The 16,707-nt window shown below is 35.1% G+C and overlaps 2 protein-coding genes across 3 annotated transcripts in view; both read left to right on the plus strand.

The window, feature by feature from the left end:
* Positions 1-16,707, plus strand: part of fz (frizzled class receptor) — a 134,042-nt gene that overhangs the window by 74,239 nt on the left and 43,096 nt on the right. The gene's annotated exons all lie outside the window — the stretch shown is intronic.
* Positions 3,805-6,797, plus strand: LOC110185325 (uncharacterized). Its single transcript, XM_086829845.1, has one exon. It carries the CDS (start codon positions 6,418-6,420, stop codon positions 6,709-6,711), a length of 294 nt encoding a protein of 97 aa, XP_086685971.1. The 5' UTR covers positions 3,805-6,417; the 3' UTR covers positions 6,712-6,797.

Genomic DNA, 16,707 nt, shown 5'->3' on the forward strand with positions numbered 1-16,707 from the left:
GCAAAAGGTTTTGCTTGAGGTTTTTTTTATGATTTGTTTAAAGCAGGATTTAGTCAATGAAAGTAATTTTGTTTAATTTATTTTAATGTTGAATGTGTCTTTCAAGTTTTAATAGAAAATTGACAATACCATACCTATACAATTTTATAAATATAGTGCTCCAATCAGGACTTCTTATTGAATTATTTCTAAATTGTCCACCCTCGATGATAATATATACTTAAGGGTGACTTTCTATCGGTCAATTTATCTGGAAAATCCTCAGCCTCCCCTAAAAATTTCAATTACTCTCCGTTACAATCACTCAATCAAAGATTCAGAGACCCCAAAAAGATGACTCAACCTCATGTATTAGTTGAGAATCTTGGGAAATATCATCCCTTGCAAAAATCTAAGGACTTCCCTGTTCTTAATATTTATTTTATAAAGCTTACAAATTTGTGCAAAAAAGATATATATTTTTTCGGAACGAGGGGAGACACCACAGAATGCATTAGAAAGATGTTGTTCGAATGGCAAAGAAGCGAAAGGAAGGAAAAAAATAAAACCAAAAACACAAAGGAACTAACAAGCGGTTCCACATTCCCCCTCAAATTTTCCCCTTTTCCACTTTCCCGATACGTCGGCAAACTCTTTTAAGTGATTTCAACCCGGAAATGCCCATAAATCGATTGGATCGAAGGATGAGAGGGTGTTGTGGGTGTGCGGATTTTCCTACACAGGAAATAAAGATGGGTTTCAACCAATTTTTCGACAAATCAAATTTTAAAAAACTCATAACTAAGTCAAAAATTTATTATATTCAATTCCGGAAGTTGTTCTGTGCTAGTTTTTATTAGGTTAACAAAGCTGCATACTACATTTTTATTTTAAGGTAAATTAAAATTTTTCCAAATTTCAACATTTCGACAAGGCAAATTTTTAACGAAAAAATGTTGAAAAAAAAATTCAAAATTTGTTTCCCTTCGGACATGCCTAGATCAATGCAGTTTTTTGTGCTGATCAAGAATATATATGGTTTATAGGGGCGGAAATGAGACCTTCGATATGTTTTGAGCTTCTGACTTAAACTAAAAAACCCTACAATGTTAAAAAAAAATGAATTTTTGTATATATTTCTCACAATTCCTTTATATAGATTCTTTTCATATTTATACAATTTGAAATTCTAAATTTTCTTTCTCAGTTCAGGGGCTTTCCCTAGCTGCGGATGCATCAGACTTTATGGGCTAAATGAATGAATTGAAATGGGTGTGTGCGGATGTGTGTTTGGACGAGTGAGTGTGTGGTGTGGCTTGTATCGACTTGTGGCACACTTGTCTGGATTTTCCACCCACTTCTGTGTGCGGTACAATGCAAATAAAAGTTCATTACAAGCTCAGGCCAAGGCGCTTACAAATAACAAAAAAAAAAAAAGAAAGAAAAAATGAAACCTTTTGTTATATATATTCTCCAGTCTGTCCCACTTTGTGTTCGGCATTCTTCTGCCCCTTTTATGGTCAACGGCCCCTTTTGTGGCGCTTAGGATTTGTGGGTGGCAGGAATGGAGAGGTGGAGCAAAAGTCTTCTGGCCGGAAATGCCACATCCGTGCACAAGTCCATAAAGTCAATAAGGAGGAAAAGAAAAAGCGGTTAAGGCAAAAGGAAATTTTTGAAAAGCCAAAGGGGAAATAAATTAACAATAAGCAATGATTTTCGCAACTTCTGTTTCCTCGCATTTATGATATGGATGTCCGGTTGCGAGTCAACCTCTTCTCCGATCGTAAAAATCTTCTTTTTTAATTTATATAGTGGCTTTTATGAGCGACAACTACTGGGTCGAATGATGATACGTGATGCATGAATTTACGACTTCTTTGGTGTTAGATGCTTTATTAAACATAAAGCCAGCAATGGCCATAAAATCTACGGGGAACAACTCGCAAGTCACAACTCGTCTCAGATTAATTGAAAATGTCACCGATCCGAGGCAATTATCGTAAATTATACACACGCTCCCGTATCCAAATATTATTATTATTTTTATTACGTGCGTAGGCAAAACAGAAATCAAGAAACTCCAGTACCAACCCCCAAAAAATTCAGAGGGTGAATAATGAAATGTCAACAAATGTGGCAGGGATTTTGAACTGGAGTTGGTTCTGAAGTCTGAATGAAGGCCAGGACTTTCTGGGCTTTTGTTTTTCAAGCGGTGGTTGCTCGACTTTCCCTCCGGAGATCCTTTGAAGTTGACTTGCGGAAATTGAAAACTTAATTGGCAGAGCTGTCATATATGTGGGGTGTGTGTTATGATTCCAATAAAAAGCAAGAAAGAAAGCTAAATTTGGCTCGCCAAAGTATGTGTACCCTTGCAGATTTAAATTACATCACTACGAATTAATGCAATATAATTTATTTATATTTATTTCATTTAATTCTCCTATACTTTTATATATACAGTTCAATGTTTTGCATTTTGCTCTATTTTTAACAATCGTTTGTATGGCAGCTAAATGATATAGTAGTCTGATTTTAGTAAAATTTTACACAAAATTCTGGATTAATATATAATGGCTACATATCAAATTTAATAAAAAATCTATTGAAAACTGGAAAAGCTATAATATTTTTCTTAAAATTGTCCAACCGTTTTCCGGCAGCTATATATACATATATACATATATGTATATAGTCCACCGATTCGCCATGCTTCTACTTATATACTAGTTATATTATATTTAAGAATAACTCCAAAGTTTCATTAAAATAGCTTAAACTTCTTCCAAAACACATCTCGAATATCTGTGGATATGATTCTCAACTGGTTCTAGCATCCCCGGAACGAAGTGACTGCTGCAGGGCAGGTCTCATAAATGTGTTGTGATACAAAAGTTGCAAGTCATTGTTGATTAGTGTTCAAAATTAGCAACTGATCATACATAATTACTGGTCATAGATACTTACTAGTCAAAGATAATTACTGGTCATAGATACTTACTGCTCATAGTTACTCAAAGTTCATAAAAACTTACTGATCATAGTTAATTACTGGTCATATTTAATTACTGATTATAGTTCTATAAATCGTCCGATTGTTCCTATTTCAGCTATATATATGTATGTATATATATAGTCCACCGATTTGGCATGCTCCGATTTATATACTAGTAATATTATATTTAAGAATAACTCCATAGTTTCATTAAAATAGCTTAAATTTGTTCCAAAACAAATCTTGCACATCTGTGCATATGATTCCCAACTGGTTCTAGCATCCCCGGATCGAAGTGACTGCTGCCAGCCAAGTCTCGGATACGTGTTGTGTTACAAAAGTTGCAAGTCATTGTTTATTAGTGTTCAAAAATAGTAACTGATCATACATACATACTTACTGGTCATAGATACTTACTAATCATAGTTACTTTCTGGTCATAGATACTTACTTTTTAGAGTTACTTACTGCTCATAGTTACTAAGTGATCAAAGTTACTTAATGTTGACTGATACTCACTGCTCTTATTTTCTTCATGTTCATTGGTACTTACTGATCTTAGTTAATTACTATAAATCGTTCGATTGTTCCTATGGCATATTTAAAGTATAGACTTCAAACCTCAGTAAATTGCAATCATCGTTAGTATTTTTTATATAAAATTTAAATAATAAATCCCCTTCCTTATTTATTCAAATTTCTCTAAAATTATCTTCTACTATTTGAAAAATTTACATATCTCCTTTAGAAATCCCCAAGGCTGACTCATGAGCAGACATAACAAATAAATCCCCACAGAAAAAATCACAGGCAGCCAAATCCCGTAAATCGCAAAATTTTCTATGCATTTTCTCCATTTGCAGACTTAGATGTAAAAAAAAAGAAAGAAAAAACAGCGAATATATATATGTACATATATAAAGAGCAAGCATAAAAAATGCAACAGACCATAATAATTTTAGCGTTTATTTTTTTGAACATTTTCCGCTTTTGTCGCAATCTTTTACATCCTGGCAGCACCACCAGCATCCCCTTTCCTTGCCTTGCTCCACCGATTGCCGTCAGGGTCTGACTATGCAAAAATGCAGCAGCCAAAAAGCATATAAAATTATTATGTGACGAGGAACGTGGGGCATGAAAATCCGGGGGAGGAGGGGTGACACAAAAGCTCAAAGGCATTTCGGACTTTTGGCCAAAAATCAGACTCAGCATGTGCACATAAAGCTCAAATAAACTCAAGTTGTTGACAAAAGGGGTTAGAGGCCATAATTGTGGCCGTCTGTGTGAGGGGAGGTGGGTTAATATTAACCCTTCTCCAAGGGGTGTCTCACGAACGTGCCAGACGGAAAGTGGAATTTTCATTGAATGTGTAAACACAACCAGCGGGAGGAAATGAGCAAGATGAGCAAGTCGACAGAGCGATTTTCCAACAGTGCAGCCATTAAAATGATTTTCATTCGTGGAAGCTACGTTCTTTTATGGCCATGTTGTACCAGAGCTTTGTTTATATTTTTTCATTATCAAATGACAGAGAAATTTAGAGAATTTTAAGAAGCACTTTCAAGTTATCATTTGGTTTTAAAGGAGCTTATCAGTTTTCTACTTAAATGCCTTTTTAGATACCCCCAAAATGTAGCTTTAAGATGATACTAAGGCTTCTTTTGGCACCTTAAATAATATATTTTAAATCGTTAAAAATCTATGTTGACTAAATTAAGTAAGTCCCAAATAATAAATATATACTTATCGCAAGCTGAAAATTCTTCCACAGACCCTTTACTTTCCTTTATTCATTCATATTTTTCCATTATCGCAACGCTTCGTCCTTTGTGCTCCTTAGCAAGGCCAATAAAATGTATTATCAAACTTTTTGCAAAAGTTCTTTGAGAAAAGCCACTCCATAAAATCAAATTTATGTATTACCTGCATTGCTGCCTTACCATTTTTACCAGGACCTCCGCTTCCGTTTCACTCATTTCCTGTATCGTTTTCAGCTCCCACAATCTCTGGTCGCACTTTAAATAAGCATTAAATTGATACAGGAGAAAGTTTTCCCTTTCTCTTCTGTTGGGTTTTTAGCTCTCTTTCTCCCTCTCCTTGTGGGCCAGGACACACTCCAGACGCATTCTAATCGCTTTATAACTTCTAACGCAGTTTATCAGTGCTACCACCGCAGCTCACACCCCTCATCCCTTAATTCTGCTCTCTCTCCTGGTGCCATTAGAAAGGCTCAGAGTGGCAAAAGTTATTGTCACGCACTAAAGTCACTTTCATGTGGAGTTGTGTGGATACACAGAGAAAAAAAACATGCAAATACTTGTAGAATTTCCTACAAATTTAAAAATAGGAAAGGGTTTCCTTTATTAAATACTTTTTAAGAAGCCATATATGAGTTTATACTTAATTGTGGCTTCAAAGTTTATAAAGTATTAGTGTTACCAAATTAATTTTAAATTAATCATTGACTATAGTGTGCCCAATCATATAGAAAAGTGTGTTGCAAATTTGGTATTTTTCTAATCAATCAAAATACTGTAATCATTATGATACACTGACGTATAATTTTGATAACAAAAATCAAGTACATCTGATGACGAAATCAATTTTAGGCTTGTCAGTAGTAAATATGTCAAAACATAGCTGGCAAGGTTTATCTGTAAAATAAAATATAATACAACAGAAATTATAGTATCTTCATCAATTTGATAAGTTAAAACACTCTGGTGATTTTTTCCTCTGTCTGAATTTTTTTTTTATAGATATGTGGAAAAAGGGGAGTTACCACAAGCCAATCTCCAAGGAAAGCTCCCTCTGGTTGTACCCTTCTCAGTGGCAGTTTCTTTGGGATTTTCTTGGGTTGTCTCCAGAGTGTTCTCTTGGGTTTTCCACCGCTTTTCTTTTCCCTTACTTTATTTTCTTCCTTTTTTTTTGGAGCTCCGTCTGGCAAACAAGGCGGAAATTATTGCCGGCGGCGTCTTGAATTTTTTTCTCTCTCTCATTTTCAGACATCTTCTGCATCACCAATGTATATATAGATGTATTCTTTTGCAATGTCAAATTGTTATTGTGTCTGAAAGAAATGCTTTTATTTTGCTTATTTTCGCTTTTATTCTGATTGCACTTATTATGAGTGAATCGACAGAGAAGAGTACACCCTGTGAGTAATTCATTGTGCTTAGATTACACACAAATAGTACAATCTTTATAGCCCCATTGGGGCATTAGCCATGGAATCGAAGTGAATCCCAGTGAGTCATCAGAAAACGGGGTGTGTTTTCTGGCGATAAGATAAAACTGTGCAAAACAATCTTATCTGAAGTGTTGAACTATATAAATTGGTCATTCTTGTGGATGGGAAAACAGTACGCATTGGAAAAGCAACGAGACTAGATCTCTAAAGGAATATATAACAGTTCGAAAAAGGATATTAAAAAGGGATACTTAAAATGTCGCCGCCACATCACGAACGAGGTCTCTTCGGCATCCATGTGGGTCTGAGCCTAGGTGGCCATGGACACCACCACCATCACCACCACCCGCCGCCACCGCCGCCCCACTACGATCACCACCATCATCACCATGGACCTCCGCACCACCATGGACCTCCGCCGCACCACCACCACCATCACCATGGACCGCCGCCACCACACCACTATGTGGAGCACCACCATCACCACAATGGCAGCCACTTTGACCATCATCATGGGCCGCCACATCATCATCATCATCACCACTGCTGATGATCCTGGAAAAAGAAATTATAAAGGAATATGGCAATATTTATAAACGAATTTAATTTATTACATCAGAGCAGAAATGCTAAAAAGCAACACAACTTAAAAATTATAAAAATAAAAAATATATATATAATATATAACCCTAAAAATCGATTTTTATTAATAATTTTCTTTTTTAGAGGAATTCCTAGAGATTAAACTATAAAAAAGCGAAAGAACAGAATTTTGGGTTACTTGTTCTCTTTGAGGAAAAAACCTATTTACGTTCAATGTTCCTTTATCCGATTTTAATCTATATTTCTATCTATATATCGTATGTGGTCTGAAGAATGTCAATAATATTAATATTAATTACCATTTTGGCAGAACTAGATAGCCATAAGATATAGAAAAAGATATCGTAAGGCCAGGTATATTTATATAACTTTTTCTTCAAATATCTTTTGAAAAATCATATATTATATATGTATAATAAGTATGACTCTACTCAATCATGTTTCAGTTAGTAACTTATCTTATCTTGATTGATAGGAAAAAACAGAGGAAAAACCAGCAAAAAAAAAAAACAGCTTCAAAAAGAGTAACAAAGAAATCAGACAAACGTAATCTTGTCATTCGATATTCTTAACCCAAAAGTTGATTGGTTTGAAGACCATTTCTAATGTGTTTATAATTAAGAAATTTTAAACCAATAAGAAGATTATTTTGAAAACCACAAAACAGACACGGAAGCAGAGTCAGACCACCCACAGAAACAATTTGCTAAGCCGATAAACACAAATGAAATTAAATATATAATTTCAGTTTCTAATTCGATTCGATTTGCTACGCTTCGGGCTGGACAAATGAAATGTTTGCCAATTACAAAACTATTTCAAAGTGTTTTTTACCTTTTTTTTCTGCGGCTGTCACAAAAACGCTAATTAGACAGCAGAGCTACCATACAAATATCGAGTATGCCCCTATATAATATATACAATATACTCGTATTTCTTTGTGGGTTACTATTGCGCCCTGTCATAAAATGTAAAATGCTGCCCCCGGCGTGGGTCGTATGGGTATCGACACCTGGAAAATATTGGTAATTAAAATTTGCCAGTTGTCGGCCACAAAACCGAAAAAAAATAATACTAGAAAAAACTTGCTTCCATTTTGGCCTGTCTAATAATGTTGTAAAACATGTTGCCATTAAGTTAAGCGACAGACGCCAAAACGCCCCAAAGGCTGGAGTTAAAAAGCTGAAAAATATGGTTAGAGGCTTTACCCTTTACCTCTATTCTCATAAATATTTAAGAACTGAAAGAAATTAGTTAACATTGTAAATAAAAATAGATTTTATTTGCTTTAGTAACTTTAAATAAGTGTTTGCAATTTATAAAATTTTATTTGAGGCTCTTTATTGATTATTCTTTATTCTTTATTTATATTTTTATTTTTAAGGAATATATAATACTAATATAATATGTCTTTTATAAACAATTTATGACTTTTATAGTTTCAATAATTAACAGCATTCCAATTTTTTATTTACCTAATGCCAACCCCTAATTGAGCTGCAATTTTTAATTGATTCCAATAAATTAGTTTCTGAAAGAGTCGAACTTTTGTTTCCCTAAAACCGAAATGCTTTGCTAACCAAATCTTAGCTCTCTACATACACCTTATATACCCCCTTTTCATATTTCCAGGGTATATTCCTATCGATATTCCGCTGACAAGTCGCACTAATGGAATTGGTAGCAACGAGTGACACTCCGAGCACTCTCTTCGGGTTTTTTCCTCAGTCTCAAACTGTCAATTAAATATGAAAATTTATTTTTGGGCCTGCTGGCCTGCCTATCAACGATTTTTTGACAATTTCATGGGACAGGTCGACAGGCCTGGGAGTGCAATAGTGCCCCGCCCCGCCCCCCATTAAGATGACAATTAACGTCTCAATTCATAAATGTCGCAGCGGTGAAAAAACCATTTCTCAAAACCCAGTTGCCTGCTTTTAATTAAAAAACTTCAAATTATGCCCGTGGCCAGGTCTGATCCATGTTTTTCAGCCACAAATGGTGCTGCCTGCGTGGCAACTTCGACTCTGCGTATATCGTAATTGTTATTTGTATTTAATTATATGGCAAAGTCAGGCCCAAGTTTGCCACGAAAGTTAAAAATGCTGGAAAAACAACAGCGAGCAGGGAGTTGAGTCAAAGTTGCTTTTTCGTAATTAAATTGTTTGCTTTTCATAGTTGGCCGAAGTGTTGACTTTTTACCTTCCAAAAGAAGCAGGTGAAAATAACGCGAGAAGACAAAAGATGCATCCATCAGATACTATCTTGGGTTATGCAACAGGTTGAAGAAAAGTCACCATAAAAGTGAGAAATTTGTAAAGTTTTTGAGGGACAAAAGCAAGCCAGATTTTTGTTGTGACAAGCTTAAGGATCTTTAATTAAATAATCCCATACTTAAGACTCCGATAGACTTATCCAATAATCTAAAAATTAAACTTAATTGGTATTCATTACCAGCACACTTTATGCACATGTTAATTAGGCTAAATCGACAAACATTTCCCTTGCCAATCGACAAACTAATAACCCCAACTTTATTCTCCTTTCAGGTATGTACTTAAACCAACTCAACAACACCATAAACCCAAGTTATGAGTAGTGTAAGTAATGAAATGTTCATATACAGATCGTCAATTCGACATGATTGCCCATTAATGAGTTTACCCAACTAAAGTACAGTTAATAACATAGAGACAGATAGACCGCAATCAAATCGGGGAGAAGAAACCCATTACCTTACTCACTCGGCTCCATAATGTGTAATCATGAGTCCCATTCACAATAACAATCAAAGAGCCAATTTCTTGAATTCACTTCGCAGGAATAATACATTGAATAATTTAATAAAACCCATGAAAAATCAAAAATACGATAAGTACGACATACACACATCCACCCACCACAGCAGGCAATAAAAATTCCACGAAAAATTCTCATTAAATAAACATACTCTCATAGACAAAAGGCCACGGCCAAATCGAGTACGCATTCCGAAAAAACTACTACCAAACTAAGGTCCACGCGTAATGTCGCTTGTTAGTACTAATGATGGGCTGGACCGGACCCCGGTCTGTATAATCCTCTTCACCCCATGGAAAAACGCAAAAAATAAAAGAAAATAAATTTGTACATCTGCGATAGAAGCCGCGATATGGAAGCCATGGCCAAGAGAACTTGGGAAGGCCGTGGCCAAGAGTCGTTGCCCATTTTGCCTGCTTGTCATAAATTGCCATAGAGCGCCAACAACAAGTTTCCTTTGACTTGGAGCGTTCTACGAGGAGTTTTCCTAGGGATGGTAGCGTGAATTCTAGCTTAAATAATGCTTAAAATTAAACATGAAAGTTTAAATTGAAAAATAAACCAGAAAGGAAATTATCATAGGAGTACCGATCGTTATATATTATAGGATCGAATCAGAAATCGATCATAAGTAAGCTTCAAATATTCGCATTTTCGAAATCGTCAAATCAAATTTTAAAAAAATGATAACTTAGCCAAAAATGCATTAAATTCAATTCGGAAAGCTGTTCTGTGCTAGTTTTTACAAGGTTAACAAATCTGCATACTTAGTTAAACATGTAAAAATTTTTCATTTTTTGCCAATTTTAATGATGTAACCCCTTATCGTTTTTTCAATTTTTGGCCAAATTAAAAAAAAAAAAATTTTCGTCCGGAGTAATCTAGATCGACGCAGTTTTTTGTGCTGATCAAGAATATACATGGTTTATATGGTTGGAAATGACTCCCTCGATGTGTTTTAAGCTTCAGACTGAGATGAGAATACCCTGTTTTGGGCGTAAAAAGATAAATGGAAATACAAATTACGATATATAAATATTAAAAGAAATATGTAAATATGTCTTATTCACATTACTTAAGTAACTAAAAAGGCTTAAAGTAATCATTAAGTGTCCATTACTCCGTTAACAATAAATCGGTGCTTATTTTCTGGCTGCTAATCTACTCTTTGAAGTTAAGTCTAGTCCAGAAGTTTTATATTTAATTAAATTAATTGTTTTAATTATATTTAACTATAAATATTATATAAGGAAACAGCATAGGAAACTAATTCATTTTATAAGACTTATACTAAAAGGCCCACCACAGTTAACACCCCCATAAAACCTCAATACTCTGGAGGAGTAGAAACCTCAATTTCCGGATCGTGACTGCCTTAGCATAGCCCCATCCCTAGTGTCCCCTGAAGACCCCCAAGTCTGACCAAAAAAAAAGAAGGCCAAGACCGACGACCGCAGTCCATTGGATCCCGACCGTCGCGTCCAGGCTGTAAAAATTAATAGCCAACATAATAAGCGGCATTTTATGACAAGCGTGCACCTTGGCACACACACACAGGCACACACGCACACTCTGGATGCCACGCCCCCAAAACCAAGCGCCCCTCAATATATATATACTACTTTTTTTTTGGAGTCCGAGGGTTTGGCTTTTGGTCAAACATATTTCTCATAGGCAAAAAGTCATTAGGTGAGGGATCAGTTGGCCACGCTTCTTCATTGCAGTCACTTTGAAAATTACGCAAATTGAAAGTTACATCGTTACCAAGCAGAGGGGAGGGGGGCGAAAAACTGGTGGAAATTAAGGAGGGAAAACTCCCCCTTGTCTGACAAGTTATGAGCCTCATATTGGTGCTACAAGACTTCGCTTTATGATAATTACACGCAGCGTTTCGGATTTGTGATTTTTATATATGGATTTTGTCTTGGAAAATTGAAAAACTTTTTCGCCAGCGCCAGCCTATTGAATAGATGGTTGATTATGCAAGTTAAGCCGGAAAAGTTTTTATTTATGTATAAAAAAAAACCAAGCTAAAGGATTTGGTGACTCTTAATTGGAGGATAGGAATTTAGCAGATGATTGACTGCGGGTTAAGCTTTTATTTTGTCGGGTTGTTAGGAAATTCAAGTACTTAAAAAACCACTTGGATTTTAGTTTCTTTAATTACTCTGTTCCATAAACGAAACCTGACTTGGAATCCAGATAATATTGTTAGTTTCTAAACCCTAAAACGACCCACTCAGTTTTTGAATAATAAAAGTTTATAAAACAGTCAGAAAGTCTGACTTTTTATGCTCCAAAGCAAACAAAACAAAAGGACAAAAATACATAAAAACCAAACCCAAAGTTACCAAGTTGAGTTGAAATATAAATCGATTCTTTTTTGTGCTTATCTTTTGATTGTTTTTATATGGTTTGAGTCACAATAAAATTGATTGAGTGATAACTTCAAATGGAGAAAAACAAATTTATGATGCTAATTAGTTTTGAATGAAGATCGATACGTAAATGGGAAGGCTTTTAAATTTTATCTATTCAAGCCATTCGGTTAATAAATCTTTCATCGATTCCAAATCGAAGACGAATCACCAAAAATGAGATTTATCCATGTCACTTTAAGGCCCAACGAACTCTTGGCATATAAAATGCAAATTAGCTACAAAATGGTTTATCTCTTGGGCCCTCCAAAACCCTTCTTTCATCACTTATTTATTTCTTGTTTTATTTTCCTTCCAGCATTACATTTTCTTATCTCCCTTGAAAAGCATTTTCCTCTTATTTGCTTTCTGTTTATTTTTTGTATCATATTTTTTTATTGCTGGGTCTGTGGCTTGCATTTTTATTACTTGTCAAAATACAATAAAATTTATGGCAAGTTGGCAATATTTTTAACGCCAAGCGCAGGGCCGGAAAACTGCAAGCAGAGGCGAATATAAAAAATGCAAAGAAAACCCCCACATAAATCATGCAAGTGGAGTCTGGACCCTGAGAAAAAAAAAAAAACAAAATAAAATCTGCAAGGAAAAATAGGGGGAAAAGAATTAAATCGCAAATGCGATGCATAATGGTCATAAAAATTAAATTAGCCAAAGTGGGAGGTATGGATTTTCCGAAAAATAAAATTACACCCACACTTCTATACACTAATGGAAATAAATTATCTAACATAAATTTGGCTTAAATAATTTATTAGAGCTTCTAGCATATATTTTATGGTTTATTGAGCTAAGCTTAAAATATATATATTTATTATGAGCAAACCTTTCCCTATCTCTTTTATATTTAAAATATTTTCATTCAATATTCCATACTTTGCTTTCCTTTTCTTTGTTAAACATTTCCTTGAGAAAGGTGAAAGCCTTTGTGATTTCCTTAAGGCAACAACCTGTAAATTATAGGAAATAATTTGAAAAAATTATTCATTGGCATCTAACACCGACTCCCAGATCCATTAATTCGTTTGCAGGTGAATTTCCCTGAGAGCCTTGAGCCCAATAATTAATGCCTAAACACTTTTCTTCGCTTTTCCCCGGCCGGCGGCAACTCATGATTTTCGCATATTTCTCAAGAGACGCCCTGGCTCTGCTAATAATGTGAAAAATAAGAAAATGAAAGGCATTTTTGTCTAATGAATTTCCACGTGTCGACACGTCTCCTTTTCCCTTTTTCCGGCTTGCGGTTTGTACGTGCCTGTGTGAAAAGCGCATTTAAATGCGGTTGAGGCAAATTAGTTAATAAATCACACGTGGAAAATTGATGAGTTGCCATTTTCCCTCTTTCGGTTGAGTGTTTTTTGGGGGGGTGGTGATTCATTTGATTGTTTCCCATTTGTTTGGAAAATTATTTTACCTTTTTATGCTTTTGGGTTCTCCCAGGAGACTTTTGTCTCTAATTAAGGAGAGTTCCGCAATTGAATACGAAATTCCGATTATGATTTTGAGCACGAAATGCAGAAAAACCAGAAAAACAATTGAAGAAAATTACCGATTGAAGGAGGCCAAGAAAACCTACCAAGAAATGACCGAATCCAGTCCCGGGCCTTTAAAAGTTTTGAACGAAAAAACAACACAAAACCTTTAAATGAACTCATTGGCATTGTGTGAGCAGCGTTCCCAATATCTCATTGTCATGTAGCTCAAATCGCTTCAACAGTCGACAAACTACAACAACCGACAATCAGCAACTACAACAATCAACAACAACTACAACTACAACAATCAACAACAACTACAGTCTTAAAGGTACAAAAAACCAACAACACTTTGCATGTGTAGCCGCGGTTCCACAAACAAAGAGTCTGAACCAATGCGGCCAACAAACAAATAGCCAAAAAAAAATATATATATAAAGCCGAGGGAGGAGAAGTAAACAAAACCAAGCCAAACAAGTAGAACTTGTCTAGGCCTAAATACAGTGGTGGAGATTCCAAAAGGGGCCTGGGTTTAAAGGGGCTATGGTTTAAAAAGAGTAGAGGTATATAAGTTAGAAATGGAGAACTGTAGTGGCTTAATTTTTACTAGAAATTTGTTAGAAAAACTTAAGCGTTAATCTTGGATTTAGAATATAATATAGAAAAGATATTTATATAAAATATTTCTTATACTCAAAGACCCTTTTAAGTATTACAAATTTTCTTTAAGAACTCTTAAGAATTTTCTAATAATTTTAAAATAAAATATAAATAAAGATGGTTTAAATTCCGATAGAAAATCTAAAGAAAAACTCAAGCTTTAATCTTTGCTTTATGATGTAAGATTATAGGGTTCTTAACTATTAAAAAACTCTTAGAATACAAAATATCTATATATATGTATATACCAATATATATTCTTTAACCTCCACCTCTGATCTAAGGCTGAAAACAAATGTTTCCCTCGAGATTTCTTTGTATAGGAAGGCCTTATAGAAAATAAGGAGACTCCACTCCAACTTTGGCTATAGCTTCAGGCCATTTAAATGACTTTTCTTTCTTTGCCGGTTCGGTTTCGCTTAGCCTTATTTTTCTATATATATTTTTTTGTATTCTTTTTTATTCCTGGCTAACTTGGTGTGCTCTTTTTTACTGGCCCAAGTCTGATGTCTAAAGTCAAGATCACAAACGTGATTTGTTGTTGCCGTGGCTTTAGCGCTTTTTGCTCATTTTGGCAAATGTTTCAAAGACTGTGGAAGATCGTGATCTTTAAACTAAGCAACTCCGTGGCTTTAAGGCTTTGTCTCTGCTTTGTTTTCTTGCCTAGGTTTCTTTTTTCTACCCATTTTGTTTTTTTATGTGTTTTGTGCTGTTTGCTGACTCGATCAGTCGTCACTTTGGGCCCAGAGAAGACTTCCTTTGAATAAAACTTTGTGGTTTGTTGTTTTGGTGTTGCTCGATTTATGTTTGTTCATTTATTTTGACAAAGCCGTTGGCTCTATTTTTTTGTGTGGGCGTCCCTATGCCTGTCTCTTTTTACCCGTCGTATATCTGCCTCTTTCTATCTGTTTGTGCAGCGCCGCCAAAAAAAAAGATTTGTGTGTTTATGTAGAGGGAAAAAATTCCCCCTCTGGCTTTGCAGTACCCTCTGATTGATGTGGGGCACATTAATCAAGCCATTGAAGCGGCCGTCTGTTTGATGTTTGTTGCAGCCACGATCCGATTTGATCAAGCGATCTTGTGCCACTCATAACATATACACATACCTCCTCTCAGTTTCTATAAATATACACAGCAAATTTTGCAACATAGATATATTGAAAATTGATCATTGAGTTGGAAATTTGCACACAGTTGGGCAGCAAAAAAGAGTTTAAAGTTTGCTGAATTTAAGAAGGTAGCTAGCCGTTGCCTTTATTCAACATTCTTCTTATTTTATCTATATCTTCAATGATATTTTTTATACATTTCCTTAAAATCCCCTCTTAATTTCTCTCTGTGCACTACACTTTCTGCTATTTAGCAGTAATCGAAGCGATCGCCAAGTGTACTCAGTTTCGTTTACTGATCTTGCACGCTCACTTCTCACTCGACAATCGGTTTTATTATCGTTTGTTTTTTTGGCCAAGTTAATGGCCAATTTGTTTTCAATTAATTGGCTTGTTGTGTTAACTGCCTAATGATTACTCAAATACTCAGCTCTGGGGGCTTCCGTTGAATCGGTATTTCAATCTCACCAACGATCTGGGATCGTTTTTTGTTTTCACTTGCACTTGATCATAAATTCCCATTGAATGAGATGCAAACGTTGCTGTTCATTAATAAAAGATCAAAGGCAAAGGCGATGGACAGTGGGATTGATTGAGGAAGTTTACGAGAGCTGAAAAAGAGAGATTAATTAAAGTGAAGTCAAAGAAAAAAAATGTTTAAAACAATATATTTATTAGGGACGAGGAAGTCTTTTTTAAACTAGAAGTTTACATATATTTGTAATTAAATTAATAGATCTATAAATTGTTCTTATATTTCTATGACTAATTAATATTCTACAACCTCAACATTTATTATAAATATTCAATTAATATCTTAACCCCAGAACACCTTCAGTTTTCTTATGAATCCCAGACAACCTTCTATGAATTCATTCCAACTTTTCAACTATTCCCTCTAGACCATGCAAAATACGCTTTATGCCACATTAACGAAAAATTAAAGCAAAAATGTTTTGTTGAGGTGTGTGGGGATTTGAGGAGGAGCAGAACTTAGTCTGGTTTTTGCCCTTTTTGATATGCCGCCATCGTCGTTGGTTCTGCTTTTCTTAGAATATGTTTGGAGGCTGAAAACGAGGAAACTGAACTGGGAACTCATCCGTGGAACTCAGAACACATTCGAAATGGAAATGATCGCCGACAGCTTTGGAGAGATGGAAAGATGAAGATGAATGGCAGATGGTCTGTGATGTGATGTGTCTTTGATGTTGAAGTTGGAAGTGTTTTTGTGTTCATTAGCTCATTGCCACTAATTTAGTTTCTGGGTAACATATATCAGAGCTCTAAGAAGTCTTAATTGTTCTTTTGGGACCAGAGTCTTTTGAAGTTGAAATTGCGTGAAGTTGATTGAAGGAGATCGGCTTTGAGACGAGTACAAGACTATCAAATATTCAAAGAAATGTCTAATGATATATCTTGAGTTCTAATTAAGTTGGAAAATACTAAGAATAATTATGGTGAAAAT

Source organism: Drosophila serrata, unplaced genomic scaffold (genome assembly GCF_035046125.1).
Source record: "Drosophila serrata isolate PLE 108 unplaced genomic scaffold, ASM3504612v1 contig_217, whole genome shotgun sequence".
In the NCBI taxonomy this organism is placed as follows: Eukaryota; Metazoa; Arthropoda; class Insecta; order Diptera; family Drosophilidae; genus Drosophila; species Drosophila serrata.